General features: G+C 47.6%; 1 protein-coding gene across 6 annotated transcripts in view; it reads left to right on the top strand.

Annotated features, from left to right (window-relative positions):
• ccdc88ab (coiled-coil domain containing 88Ab) overlaps positions 1-14,715 on the top strand; it is a 48,194-nt gene that overhangs the window by 29,746 nt on the left and 3,733 nt on the right. For 3 of the 6 annotated variants that reach the window (XR_005119948.2, XR_005119947.2, XM_037465732.2), the window contains 24 exons: positions 40-184; positions 700-881; positions 1,490-1,627; positions 2,186-2,369; positions 2,466-2,596; positions 2,777-3,070; positions 3,308-3,490; positions 4,043-4,321; positions 4,479-4,603; positions 4,949-5,087; positions 5,603-5,779; positions 5,870-6,031; positions 6,882-7,159; positions 7,363-7,506; positions 7,630-7,816; positions 7,984-8,129; positions 8,264-8,356; positions 8,792-8,994; positions 9,303-9,350; positions 10,938-11,015; positions 12,361-12,597; positions 12,688-12,741; positions 13,867-13,956; positions 14,242-14,522. Coding sequence is in view for 4 of the 6 variants with exons in the window: in XM_037465732.2 (XP_037321629.2) it covers positions 40-184; positions 700-881; positions 1,490-1,627; positions 2,186-2,369; positions 2,466-2,596; positions 2,777-3,070; positions 3,308-3,490; positions 4,043-4,321; positions 4,479-4,603; positions 4,949-5,087; positions 5,603-5,779; positions 5,870-6,031; positions 6,882-7,159; positions 7,363-7,506; positions 7,630-7,816; positions 7,984-8,129; positions 8,264-8,356; positions 8,792-8,994; positions 9,303-9,350; positions 10,938-11,015; positions 12,361-12,597; positions 12,688-12,741; positions 13,867-13,956; positions 14,242-14,522 (3,978 nt within the window). In the remaining 2 variants the exon portion in view is untranslated. Of the gene's footprint in view, positions 1-39; positions 185-699; positions 882-1,489; positions 1,628-2,185; positions 2,370-2,465; positions 2,597-2,776; positions 3,071-3,307; positions 3,491-4,042; positions 4,322-4,478; positions 4,604-4,948; positions 5,088-5,602; positions 5,780-5,869; positions 6,032-6,881; positions 7,160-7,362; positions 7,507-7,629; positions 7,817-7,983; positions 8,130-8,263; positions 8,357-8,791; positions 8,995-9,302; positions 9,351-10,937; positions 11,016-12,360; positions 12,598-12,687; positions 12,742-13,281; positions 13,364-13,475; positions 13,482-13,866; positions 13,957-14,241; positions 14,523-14,715 lie in introns of all 6 variants that reach the window. The other 3 variants (XM_062566515.1, XM_037465734.2, XM_037465733.2) reach the window with 3 other exon arrangements.

Below are 14,715 nucleotides of genomic sequence, written 5' to 3'. Positions count from 1 at the left end.
TGTTCATCGCAACACACCGCCTTTTCCCATTATCCCTAGGAGCGGGACATGGATCGTAAACGTATGGAGGAGATCTTGGAGGAGAACCTTGTGCTTGAGATGGCCCAGAAACAGAGCATGGACGAGTCCCTGCACCTGGGCTGGGAACTGGAGCAACTGGCCAAGACGCCGGAACTGACTGAAGGTTAGAAGAAGATGGTGCCTGAGAACTGTTTAAAACCCAGGGAACAAGACTGTTTACGTCCACCCGAAAGTGTGGGGGGAAGCAAACGCGGTCGAGTAGACAAAAATGGTCACGCAGCGCACAGGTCTGACCAGCCTGAAGGCGTCAGAAGGCCAACAGACCAGACCGTGGCTCAATTGGTTCTTTGCCCACGGCGTCATCCCCATGTGACCTCTGCGTCTGCCAGCCTCCACTGGGTTTTCTTTCCACTTGATTAAGACCTGTAATTAATATTCAGTGGCTCTTGGAGGATAATCCGTGCGTTCAGAGTGAAAAAGCGGTTAAGAGGTTTAACGAGCCAGGGATCTGGGTAAAGACTTTGTGTTGTGTGTTTGTTAAAATTGTGCTTGAAAAGCTTTCAGACGTCTGAAGTTGGTCCCGAGGGCTTTGTTTTTGACTTAAACAACCAGAATACAGCCTGTCCTTGTTACTTCGTTGATGTATAATCCACATTTTTCTTGCCCTCATTCCCGCAGCCCCTCAGAAGTCGTTGGGCGAGGAGGTGAATGAGCTGACCTCCAGCCGTCTGTTGAAGCTGGAGAAAGACAACCAGACCCTGATGAAGACTGTGGAGGAGCTCAGAGGAGCAGCCAGTCATGACACGGTGACACACAAACTATCAAAAGTCAACCTGGAAAACCAGAGACTCAACCAGAAAGTAAGCCTGAGGAGTATAAGTTAAATATTCTTTGCCTCATCCCCGTCACCGCCACAATTAGCATATTGGACCAGCACTCATCCATAATATATCACCCTAACGCTTGGCTCTAGGCCTTTTCGGCACAGCCACAGTGAAAAACAGAAAGAGAGAGAACAGCAGCGCATAGAGAGGGGTGGAAAGGAGGATGAAAGCAGAGCTGTAAATCCAGACAGCCCTGAGTCGCCTTTTCTTTCCGGTCTTTGACACCCAAACGTCCCTCGCTGAGAGATGTGTCGCAGCTATTTTCAGAGACATAAGCCTCTCTACGCGTCTTCTGAATAAAATGCATGAAATTGTGTTTCACTCTCACAAAGGGAGAATCCAAAGTGGGGAATTTAGTTCCAAGTGACTTGAGGTTTGGAGACAAAACACATTAGAATATGAATGCAGCCTCCTGGAAGAAATGTCTCGTCTAATAGAACATTTTTTTATTTCCATACATTACCGTGTTCATTTGCATTTACATATGCATTATATTTATATCATGGACTAATTTTGTCCCGAGCATTAAAACCCGACCTAGGTTGTGTGTCCTCCTCAAATTGTTGCTTCAACGCTGTTTACAGTTGGAGCAGTTGGGGAGCGAACTGACAGCAGACAGAGAGTCCCTGCTGAGCGCTGAATCACTCAGTACTGACCTGATGAAGGAGAAGGCTCTACTGGAGAAGACTCTGGAAACACTCAGAGAAAACTCAGAGAGACAGGTACACACACACTCCCGTACCCTGGTTATCTATTGCCAATGTAGTTGTTGCAATCCTTTCGAGTGAGGATTGCATGAATGGTATTCTCCCTGAATGTCACATTGATGCGGAACAGTCCTTAACTGATAGGTCTCGTGGTGGTGGTGGTGGAGATAGCAGAAGAAGTGAGCAGAGTAAACAACATAATCACATAAAAAGCGCATTCAGACAAACGGAGACAGTGCGTCATAGATGCTGCTCTCTCTTACAAAACCATCATTGATTCTCCTTCCAAGAAAGATCCTAGACAATGACTCTGCTCTATAATTTACTGAAGTCTACACAGAGATCTTTTGAGACCAATCTTTGTGCAACTATTAAATGGAACTGCCGCTATGTTTTATTGACAACACAGACCTCTGGTACTCTGTGGCTCCGATGTAGTTTCTGGCCCTGTCTGCAAGGACTTTGTAGCTTTTACACCTTCCGAGTTGACCGGCGATGTGTTTCGTTGGTGTCCATTGCTTTGAACATGACCTTGTGAGGCTTTCTTTAAAACTGTGAAATCTGTTTTTCCAGCTGAAGGGCCTGGAGCAGGAGAACAAGCACCTGAGCCAGACGGTGACGTCTCTGCGCCAGCGCTGCCAGGTCGGAGCTGAGGCCCGGGTCAAGGACGTGGAGAAAGAGAATCGCGTTCTCCACGAGTCCATCTGCGAGACAACCGCCAAACTCAATAAGATAGAGTTTGAAAGGAAACAACTTCGTAAGTGACGCGCTTTTGTGATTCATTAAAATTTCTATATTTCATTCCAAATTCACAGGATAACAATTGTAATTGTTGCTTCTCTTTTTAATACAGGCAAGGAGCTTGAAGTAGTGAAGGAGAAAGGCGAGCGGGCTGAGGAGTTGGAGGTCCAGATGCAGAAGCTGGAAAGGGTCAACGAGAGCCTGCAGAAGAAAGTATCCAGTCTAGGAATCACCTGTGAAAAGGTCTTGGGCATTTTTTGTTGTTGTTGTGTGCATGTACGCTCGGCTAGTCAGTGAATGCTGGTTTGCCCACATTAATACCCCCTGTTCCATGTTGGCATGTTAGATGTGTCTGAGATTCAATTACTTAAACGTACCTGAGAGATGTCATCTCATCTTTAATCATCGCTCCTGCATGCGTAGGTGTCTTCTTTGGAGAAGGAGAACTCAGATCTGGAGGCGGAAGGCCGCCATCTGAAGAAGAAGCTGGACACTCTGAAGAACATGACCTTCCAGCTGGAAGCTGTGCAGAAGGAGAACTCCCAGCTGGAGAAGGAAAACCTGGAACTCCGGCGCTTGGCCGAGAGCCTCCGGTCGGCGGGCGCTAAGGCCGCTCAGCTGGAGGCCGAGAACAGGGAGCTGGAGAGCGAGAGGAGCCATTTGAAGCGCAGCATGGAGCTGCTCAAAGCCTCATCCAAAAAGACTGAGAGATTAGAGGTAAAACTGAGAGTACTTCGGGTAATAGAGAACAGTGAGACAAAGTGAAATGGTCCTTAGCAGAAAACATGCGTCTTAGGATAAACCATAGATGTAATGGCACCTTTCATCATCAATGATGAATGTTTTTACAGGTAAATTGGGATTATGGCAAATCTGGAATATGGGGGCATCAGGGAGCAGCGCAACTAGTTCATGGATGCTTTTAATATCCTAATCTGGCTTTCCTTGTCCCAGGTGAGTTACCAGGGCCTAGATACAGAGAACCAGCGCCTGCAGAAGGCTTTAGAGAACAGCAGCAAAAAGATTCAACAGTTGGAGGAAGAGCTGCAAGAGGTGGAGACTGAGAACCAAAGCCTCCAACGCAACCTGGAAGAGCTCAAGATCTCCAGTAAACGCCTGGAGCAGCTGGAACAAGAGGTAGGGGAAGAAAAAAAACATGATATGTTGTATGCTGATATGTTATGAAAAATGAAATGGGAGAAACAGGATTTTTTGTCAGTGTTTAAAAATGTTGCGGATCTCTTCTCTGCAACAGCCCTATTTTGGGCGTCTGTCCGTGTTTTACTGAAACAGCTTCAGTGACTTTTCTTTACTTGGGCTGAACTGATTCTGCCTGGCAGAATGAGGTCAGTCGGATGGGTCCAAATTGCTGTAGTTTAAAGAGTGGATTCTTTGTGATGTGAGATTTATATTCTAAAGAATATAATATGTTAAAATAAATAATGTGAGAAAGTTTTATTTGTCACTTGAGCAGCACTGCCAGTCATTTGGCTCATTCTGATAAAGCGTGCTACCCAGCAGAGTTGGATTATCCCAGATTATTTGTCAAAATTGATTTTTGGCCCTTTTTAAATTAATCTCTGTGCCCTTTTAGCCAAACATGTATTTACTTGGCATTTAGACTCAGCCTTAACTCCATCAAATAAGGTTTTATCCGTCGGCCCTGCATTACGTCCCGTTATCCCACAGAACAAGATTCTGGAGCAGGAAAGCTCGCAGCTAGAGAAAGACAAGAAGCACCTGGAGAAGGAGAACAAGCGGCTGAGGCAGCAGGCCGAGATCCGCGACTCCAAGCTGGATGACGACAACCAGCGGATCTCCTGCTTGGAGAAAGAGAATCGGACCATGGGCAAAGAGATGATCTTCTTCAGGGACTCCTGCACCAGGGTCAAGGACCTGGAGAGAGAGAACAAGGAGCTGGTCAAACTGGGCACCATTGATAAGAAGACCCTCAGCACACTCAGAGAGGTAAGAAGACCGTAAAGGTTTGAAGATGCGCTTTGCATGCGTCCACATTTCTCTGTCATCATCCTTTGTTGGTGCAGGAAGTGTAGAACAATATCCATTTTTAAGTGGTAAAGGCACTAATGAACAATTATTGTTGAATAATTGTGTGTGTGTTTAGGAGCTTGTGAGTGAGAAGCTGCGTACTCAGCAGTTGAATAACGATCTGGACAAACTGACCCATGAGCTGGAGAAGATTGGACTGAACAAAGAGAGGCTTCTGCACGACGAGAGCTCTGACGACAGGTATCGTTTACACACACACACACACACACAGTTCTTAAAACGGACTTCACTGAGCTAAAAAAAGAACTCCGTCCATCCTCTTGGGATCCTTGTGACTAAAAGTGATCAGTACAGTCCAAATAAGTCTGCAATGTGACCCATTTTACGTCAGGTGTAGATGTTTTAAATTATTCCCGGCCCATCGAATAATCGTTTTCTGAGCCAATATCTCCAGCACCTGCTACCCTCTCGCCAGGAAGGCCTTACCTGCATCATCTGTGTTGGGGATTTCAAATGTGTGATCACACTCTTGACCGAAGACACAAATGCACACACAGAGCTAACTCGAGTATTTATATTTCTCAGGTTCAGGCTCCTGGAGACCAAACTGGAGTCGACTCTGAAATCGTCTTTGGAGATTAAAGAGGAGAAGATCGCCGCCCTGGAGGCCCGACTGCAGGAGTCCTCTAACCTCAACCAGCAACTGCGCCAGGAGCTCAAGACGGTCAGTGACGCAATCCACGTCATGCAGTATGTTGGATTGTGTTGCCTGCAGGCGCATAACTTCAAAACAATTGAACTGGCCGAGTGTAAAATCCCATCCCAAACCACAAAGCCAAAGCCCCAAACTATTTCCGCTGCGGTCCAAAGCACTGAAAACACTGAGGGCTTCTCAAGGTCGATGCATTATTCATGCTTCCACTCTTCCTATCGGCAGCTTATCTATTCATGAGGCGGCAGGAGTCTCTGAAGGAGATGGAGTGGAGGACGTCTGCTTTCTTTTAGTGTGGTGTGTGCGTTTTGAACTCGCTGACATGAATCGAATCCAAAAAAGTCGAAGCCTCTGTGAAGCCATAATGGCTCCGGTCTGCTGCTGGGCTTCACCATTACTCATGCCATGCTCCAAGAATGTTGTTTTATCTCTAGGAATTTAGTTTTTCCAGCTGCGTTGGATTCCCCTGATGTTTCTGTTGGAGGAGTTACTTCTATTGTTCTGTCGTCTCGCTCATCTCTCTCCAGGTGAAGAAAAACTACGAAGCGCTGCGCCAGAGGGAAGAGGAGGAGAGGATGGTGCTGAGCTCGCCCCCTAGAGGAGGGGATGACCCTCAGGCTGTCAGTAAATGGGAGAACGAGAGTCATGAAGCCACCAGAGAACTGCTGAAAGTCAAAGACAGACTCATCGAGGTGGAGAGGAATGTGAGTTGTTGCAATGTCACAATGGCTTTTGGGACTTTTTCCAAAACGCATGTGGGTTTACGTTATCGTGTGTGTCGCCCTTTTTCCCAGAATGCCACGCTGCAAGCTGAGAAGGCGGCCCTGAAGAGTCAGCTCAAACAACTGGAAACTCAAAGCGCCAACCTGCAGGCCCAGATAGTGGCCGTGCAGAGACAGACTGCTTCTTTGCAGGAGAACAACACGTCGCTTCAAACGCAGAACGCCAAGCTGCAGGTAACTTGTTCACGAGTTCCACAAAGTAAACCGGGGATGACACACACTCTCTATGGACCACAACCTCGGATTTGTTGTTCTTTCGGGCCGCTCCCATTGGGGAATCTCCACAGCGGCTCATCCGTATGGAAATCAGATTTTATGATCGCCATGTTTTGGTTTGGCATGTTGTACGTTGGCTGCCCTTCCTGGCCCAACTCGCATGTGACATTATGATGAATACATCAAATGTATAGTAAATAAATGATTATACAATTGTGATTGTTCGAGAAGAATACCAGGTCATTCATAGTGCAGCGTATATTTTATTATCTGAAATGCGTTCGAACAATGAACGCCATAAAAAAGCAAAAGTGTGTGTGTTGCTGTGGTGGCCTTGCCGGGCCATTGAACTCCTGGTGCGGATGTAGACCTGCGCTTCCTGTTCAGCACTAATTCAAACCCTGCTTATGGGGAGAGGCTTTTATACCGACCATACAGTAGCGTCCAGCTGTCTCTGTGGGTGAAACGCTGTTTAAAGGCACTGAAAGTGTGTCAGCACCTGGACTCTGTGCGTGTGTGCGTGAATACGCTAGTCATGATTGTGGAGAGGCTTGAGACCCGGAAACTGCCGTGACCACAAAGGAAACATGACAAATCCTTTTCCTGCTGATGTTACATGGATGGAGTACAGAGAGAGAACAAACTGAGCAGAGCCACAGCGCCCCCTGTAGACAAGAACAACAAATGTTTGAATCCAGGACCCCAGTGCTGGTTATAGATAAAATAATAAAAATATCTTTTGAGATGACAAAAATGTTGATGGTGGATTCAAACTGCTTCACCGATCCCCTCTTCAATTTCCTTTTAGGTGGAGAACTCCACCCTGAGCTCAAAGAGTGCGGCCCTCATGGCCCAGAACGCTCAGCTGCAGAGCCAGCAGAGCAGCGTGGAGGGCGAGCGCGAGGGAGCGCTGAAGGACAAAGAGGAGCTGAGGTCCACCTACGAGCTGCTCCTGCGCGATCACGAGAAGCTGGCGGCGCTCCACGAGAGGCAGGCGGCCGAGTATGAAGCCCTGATCGGAAAGCACGGCGGCCTGAAGACCTCCCACAAGGGCCTGGAGCAGCAGCACAGGGACCTGGAGGACAAGTGAGGCCCCTGTTCACGTCTACTCACAGATTAAATTCTCACTCATAACTTTACACGCTACTTTGACCACCTTTTGAACCTGATAAGGTCAATAATAAAATGATCACAAAAACAACCATAGCCTTTGGGGGTAGTACAACTGCATGGGCTTTGTATTCCTTCCTGTCTTATTTAGTTGTCCTCTTGTGAACTTGTGCACGCAGGTACAAGCAGCTCATGCAGAGGAAAGGAGAGCTGGAGGATCTGGAGAAACATCTCAAGGAGCAGCAGGAAAAGATGGCGCTAGAGAATCAAACACACCAAGCCACAGCTGATCAGTACAAACTGCTGAAAGAAGATAATGATAGGTCAGCTCCGCCCTTTGAATAGTTATTAACTATTCAAATGTTAAACACGTACCAATGAATAGTTTCCTTAAATTACAACAAATGTTGTAAATTGTAAATGCGTGTCCATATGCATATCCTCAGGCTGAATAATACCTATCGTCAGCTGGTGAAGGACAACGACAATCTCCAGCTGGACCATAAGAACGTGAAGACTCAGCTGAACAGCGCCAAGCTGGACCAGACTAAGCTGGAGGCTGAATTCTCTAAACTGAAGGAGCAGTACCAGCAGCTGGACATCACCTCAACCAAGCTCACCAATCAGTGCGAGGTGAGGAGACATTGATCCTCCCTTCTCTGTCATAATGTGTTTGTGGGCTACTTTGAAAGCCAGCTGTCTTTTGACGGGTTTGCCTTGTTGTTAAGCCAGGTGTCTTTGGATTCCTTTCATATAGCTATCTGTGTGTACGCGTGTCTCTGTCTGTGTGTGTGTGTTAGTTGTTGAGCCAGCTCAAAGGAAACCTTGAGGAGGAGAATCGCCACCTTTTGGACCAGATCCAGACTCTGATGCTGCAGAATCGCACACTGTTGGAGCAAACCATGGAGAGCAAGGACCTGTTCCACGTCGAGCAAAGACAATACATGTAAACCTCCTGATGACGACTTTCCTTCCAGAGATCAAAACCATTTTTTTTTTTTGCATTTCTATTTGGATTGCACATTTGGATTTTGTTCTTGTATGTTTTTGTGGCTCATCTCTCAATTCTCCACCAATCAGAGACAAGCTGAATGAGCTGAGGAGACAGAAGGAGAAGCTGGAGGAGAAGATCATGGACCAGTACAAGTTCTACGACCCCTCACCTCCACGCAGGTAAAAGAAAAACGCTACAGCTTCTCACACGGGTGAAAAGAAATACTTACAAAACTATATACAAAAATATAAAAAAAATAGAAAAACTATTTTGTGTCAACGACATGATCGTCACTGGTCTGGCATCTCAATGTAAAAATGGCGTACGTCTGAATTTGAGCGACTCAAACAAGTCGGGTGTATCACAGCGGACTCTGATCTTGAAAATTCGGTTTGCTTGTTGACTCTTTGAGGCGAGGGAACGGCAGAAAACGCTTCCACCGCAGCCTCCGGCAGAGCTGCATCAAATATTTATGGCCTGCAGAGCTTTTAATCCAGCTTTCATACTCCTTTTAATGCCCTTACGCATTGCCTTTACATTGCAGTTTCTTTCCTCCTCTTGTTCCTGACGGTCTCTCCGTCTCACTCACCGTCACTCTTGTTTTTTTATTGCAGGCGTGGCAACTGGATCACTTTGAAGATGAGGAAGTTGATCAAGCCGAAGAGCCGGGAGAGGATGCGCTCTCTCACGCTGACGCCCTCCCGCTCAGAGTCCGGCGACGGTTTCCTGACGTTCCCCCAGGACAGCCAGGACAGCTCGTCCATCGGCTCCGGGTCCAACTCGCTGGACGACACGCTGACACAAAAGAGGAGCAGCAGTGAGTGCAAAGAAAAAACGCAGACCGGCCTGTAAACACACAGATGTAGACCCGACAAATCGGGATCTATTTGCACCCACTTGTCTCACATGAAGAAAGAGAAATACCTACAAACAAACATTTATCCAATCAAACAAAGTACATGTGATCAAATACTTCAACAGTGTACCACACACAAACGCATAATAATACACTGCTACTTGGTGTGTGTTGGTTTGTGCTGGTTGAGTGGTTGAATGGGTCTTTCCTCCCCTAACTGCTCCTTTGCTTCTTTATTTCTCTCTCTCTCTCTCTCTCTCTTTACGAAGGGAGGAGAGGGCAGCAGCCCCCTGCCCAGGTGCAGGGTTCCACCAATGGTATGGTGCGGATGGGGAGGGTGGGCGGGGTTTGTGACCCGACTGTCGCGTCTCTCGGGGCATGTTTTCGTGAGTCCATCGTCTTGTTTCACTCAGCTGTCCTAGAGGCTACGGCTAGAGGCTGTGCAGCAGCACGAGGTTGACTCTCAGTCTCAGTCTGACCCGGTTAGAGAAGTGGATCCACTTCCTGTATTTGAACAGTGGGTGCGCTTGATTTCTGTAACCTTATCATTGAACACTTCATTTGAAGAGACCTTACTGACGTCTTTCGCGGCTTGAGGCTACATGTTACACCTAGAGTGACGTAACAGAACTAAATCTTTGACCTCTCTGCAGTTGATTTGCATTGTGGGTAATGTAAGAGCCATGTTTGGCAGGTGTGTCAAACATGTGGATCAGGGGACTACTCCTTCCACAGTGTTTAGATGTGATAAATCAAGCGCACCTCACATTCTCATTAGCTTGTAGTTTCAGAATGTCAACCTGCTGATGTGTGCAGTTTAGCCTGTAAAGAAACACCCTCTAACTTAGCATCCAAGCTATTAAAAGGTGCAATGCATTGTGGCCGATGTTCAGTCAACGCAGGTACCAATCCTGGTTGTCTGGATCTGGTAGAAGATGTGTAATTAGTGAAAACAGGTTGTACATGGGCTAGTAGGTGATATCATCACATCATCCAGTAGGTTGCTCTTAAAAAGTGAAAATATATTTGTTTGTTTAAATCAAAAAGCTAGAGCCAGTATAAGAGTGAGTCAACTCTTTTAAGTATACAGTGCCGTAAACTCTTTAAGGCGATGGCGGTACACAGTGAAGTGTGTAACAATAGAGTTTCTCATGTGTCTGGAAGCAGTCCTCCCCCGAAGCCGCCTGCTCACCTTCTCTTTCTCCCCATTGCACCGTTTAATATTCTCCATCCTCCGTGTTTCATGTAGGTGTTAATGTGTTGACAGTTGTGTTGTGTGCACTATGAAATGCAGGATACAACGCTCGTGACCATTAACATGAGTGCTTGTGTGTGTTGTCGAGTGCAGATAAAATGTGCTTGTGTGTGTTTGTCTGTGAGCATTTGAATAATGTGTACACATGTTTGTTTGTATAATGTCTTTTTATTTTTATTTACCAAAGTCTGCCCTTAAAAACATTATTCAGGACTTAAAGTGTGTGGGAGGCATTTTAGTTCATACTAACAAGCATTTCAATGATTTAACTAAATAACGATGTATTAATAAGACCTCAGCATTAAACAAGCATTGCTGATACATCTTACAAACAGTTTTTCCATGAAATACAAACCCGTGTTTGTAGAGACCAGTACGATCCACCCCTTGTTGTGAGTCATAAAGTGTAGTGGTTGTGTCTACTGCATTGATTGTGTGTCTGTTGTCCAGGTGCTCAACTCTCTCTCTCTCTCTCTCTCTCTCTCTCTCTGCATCTCCCCCCTCGGCTCTCTTTGTGACAACATTAACCACCTCCCTCTTCTTCTTTTTTTTCTTTTGTTTTTCTTTCCCTGTTTGACCGCTCCCCCCCCCCCCCCCTACCCTCCCCCCTCTCTGGCCGTCCGTCCGTCTCTGGCTGCGCTCTTGACAGCTTTAAAAAGGTTGCCTTTCATGAGGAACAGATCCAAGGACAAAGACAAGGCCAAGGCCATCTACCGGCGCTCCATGTGTAAGACCTTCCCGTTAGCCGCCGCCGCGCTAGCCTCCCTCTGCGCCTCCCTCTCCTCTCCGCCCGAGGAGAAACAAAGAAGGAACAGTCACTGATTTCACGCCTCAGCTGCGTGGCCGTCTCAGCTTTCCGTCACGGCTCTCGAGCCCCACTGCGACATTAAATGTTAAATGTTAAAAGAGATCATTCAACGTTATTTACGCAAGATTTGAGTTTAAAATGTGTGCCCCCATGCTGCTGCATCTGGTGACCTCAGTGACTTGTCCTTCTGATTCTTTTTGTCTAGTAGCCCCTGACTCTCCCGTCACCTCCTCCGCCCTACGTCTGCCACCTCCACCCCCCTGCTGTGGAGTATCTGCTCGCAGCAGCGTAGCATCGTTGTGCTCTCACTCATTAGCACATAAGTGATTAGTGCAAACTTTAGTTTGTCTTGCAGCAAAGATGCACAAAATAAATAAGGGCTCATGTGACAGTAAGAAAGATGTGTGTGTCCCGTTGTGTGTGACGCCCGTCCGTCTCTTTTGGTCACGCGTGTGTCACCCACCGAAGCCTCATCTGCCGGTTTGGTCGCGGTGGGAACCGTTACAATGCAATCGGGCAGCTTTGTCGTGTGCCCTGTGCTTTCATTTGGTGACTGACGCGGCGTGTGTGTGTGAGACTGACTGACTGACTGTTTGCTTTTCATCTGCCTGTTTGCCTCCATCTTTGATTGCAGCATGGCTTGAAAAGGAAGAAAAAATCACCAACCGCCTTATCACCCTAACTCGCACTCACCATGGAGGACTTGAAATGGAGCCTCTCTTTTCTCTCGCTCTCTCTCTCTCTCTCTCTCTCTCTCTCTCTCTCCGTGTATCACTCCTTCGCTCTCCCTCTGTCGGCGTGCTGCATTTCAGATCTTATTCTGCTGACATGGCCTCTGCTGCTGCTCACAGCCGCTCTGCATGCCGTCATGCTCCTCTACTGTCACAGAGACAAAGTGCACAAGGACAGTGGCCTCCTAAGAAATAATAACCGTGCAGCTATCATCTTTATGCACTTTGGGGCTTATTTTTTTTATAATATGCAACTTGACTTGATTTTGTTGTTTCACTGAATATTAATTAGATCTTTCGACAATTCTGATCCCTTATGAAGCTTTAGTGGTTGAAAACTACTTGCCCTCGAAGCCTGTATGAAAATAGCAGCAATCCAAATGAGGGCTTTGTGTGAAACTATAATTTAACCTAAGCTATGCAGCTCATTATCTTTAAAAACACAAATGTCAATCAATCAAAGTGAACAGTCCATTTTGGCCCAATGTTCCTGCCCGCGACCCTAATTGCCGCCCCTCCGTTGGTCCACTCAGCCATGAATGACCTGCTGCAGACCATGGCGGTGGCGGGCGACCCCGACGCCCAATGGGCGAGCAGCATCGACAACCTGGACGGCGCCGAGGCCGGGGACGCCGGCGCGGCCGCGAGCAGAGGGCGCAGCGGGCGGCGCATGAAGGATCTCGCCCTTTCCACCAACGCCATCGACTGTGCCGCCCTCACCCTGCCCACGCCCGGGCACCGCAGGGCCAAGCTGCGGCTCCAGGTCAAAGGTCAGGATTGGAAGAAGAGAGATATCACTTATTATTACTTATTTTTGCTCCATCGATGCAGCTGTAGCACCTCTTTCTCTGTCCCAACAGACAATGCCTCCTGTGAAGACGTTACCGGCTCCTTGGAAGACCCCAAGAGTCACGGTAAGACTTGACATTTCGAAAGGGGAGACCCGGGGAAAAGCAGGTCATGTCATCGGCGGCGGCGCCGCTAATCTTCGGGCGGCCTCCATTAAGCTCGATCTACAGTTGGAAAAGCAATTTTGTTGGAGGGAGAGGAATCGGCCTGCGTTGAACGTAGGATTGACTCTAATTCCAGCTTCAGGCCGCTATCCGGGGCAGTTAATCTACAGCCGAGCAGCGATTCACCAGCGCCTTGCAGCTCTAAGGAAGTCCACCCAGACACCAAACTTTTACACACACGTTCCTGGCACCTGTGGTGCTAACTGGGTGAGACCCAGTACGTCCCCTCGTCTGTAGTTAGAGATGCTGGTCTGTGTAGGTCTCTAATGGCCTCAAACCCCGGGACATTGCTTTTAATGCAGCAGAGGTGCTATATATTTCACATACCTACTGTTTTATTCACACAACTTTTATGTTCTGAGAACATGAATAGATATTAAACGTTTACACTTTGATGTTCTTCAAAGCGTGTGTGTGTGTGTGTGTGTGTGTTTTGATCAGGCCTGCAGGGGTACAGCAGTGCTCTGTGTCCTTCTCCCGTTGAGCGGAGCGTTCTGTGCAGAGTACCCTGTAGCGTCTGTAAGTGACCACTACTCTGCACTGGGTCCCTCTCTGGGCCACAATGGGCCGTGATGGTTCAAATGCTGATCACCGCTGTCCTGAAAACCAGTTAGAAATGATTCCACGGTTTCCAGCTCAAAGTGTCACAATATCACACCTTCTCTTTAATTCCCATTTTCACATGATTTATTAAAAATCCTACACCACCATCGGCTGTTGTTCGGTTTTATCACTATCGGTTTCCCCTCTTCCACCGAGGCGGGTCGGTCCTCTTCGTCTCTTTGTTCACTGACTGGACATGTTGGTGCTGCAGCCTGGCAGCGAGCCACCCTTCCTGTCCCTCTGCCTGGCATGTGCCATCTGCTGCCCCAGCAGGAGACGCTCTGTCAAACTGTCCCACCTACGTGTTACTCTTTGTCTTAGTGCATGTCTGTGTGGATTCATGTAAGTGTATATGTTTGTATATTCTAACCGTGTGTGTGTATATGTGTGTGTGTGTGTGCTTCCCTCTTGTCCCTTACCCAGCCTGCAGACCCACCAGTCTCCATAGCAACAGGACCATCAGTAGTAATAGTAACAATAACTCCCACCTCACTTCTCCTCTGGAGGGCAAAGGTATGCTCCTCCTTCCTTCCCTCCACTCAACTAACCAATCTCGCTCCTTTGCTCCCTTTATGTGTTTCCTTGATGCCTTTAGTCACCCTACGTCAATGTGGTGTTTGATTTGAGAAGTTACCGGTTACTTCTTGTCTAAACCAAATACATCAGGATGAGATCAGAGCTGGGTGCAACATTTAGTTTTTATGTTTTACTGACATTCGGAAGCAGCTGCACCGGTACTGTATTTCATATTCAAAGTTCTGACGTCATTTCAACTGACAGCTCATTAAAACTTCACAGGCGCGTTGAACGGCAGCCTCAGCAGGCCTCACAGCGAGAGCAGCGGGGAGTTCAGCCTGAGCTTGGACCAGGAGGTGTGGTCCAGCAGCGGCAGCAGCCCCGTGCAGCAGCCCACCTCCTCGCGCTCCTCCCACCAGAGCCCCCTGCAGCTGCGCAGGGCGCTCGAGCCGTCCGCAGCCGCGGGCGGCGCCGGCCCGACCCAGGCGGCGAAAGCGGGTTCCCCGGTGAGGGAGGTGCTTTCCCTGCAGCAGTTCCTGGATGAGGGCATCGATCCTGCAGAGGTGGGGCCTCCAACCGGGTTGTTGTGTTCAAAATGTTCATAGTTATGAACCTGCTGGATCATTCATAATCTGCTACATGTTATTTTCTTGATAAAATATAATTTTTTGTTAAACCAAATTTAAATAAAATTAAGAATTCACTTTATCATCATGACCATTTAAAATGTTTTGGGCAATTCTCATTTGAAAGAAA

Source organism: Pungitius pungitius, chromosome 13, assembly GCF_949316345.1.
Source record: "Pungitius pungitius chromosome 13, fPunPun2.1, whole genome shotgun sequence".
Taxonomy (NCBI): domain Eukaryota; kingdom Metazoa; phylum Chordata; class Actinopteri; order Perciformes; family Gasterosteidae; genus Pungitius; species Pungitius pungitius.
Note: the sequence above shows the minus strand (reverse complement) of the source record. Positions and strands in the feature narration are given on the sequence as shown.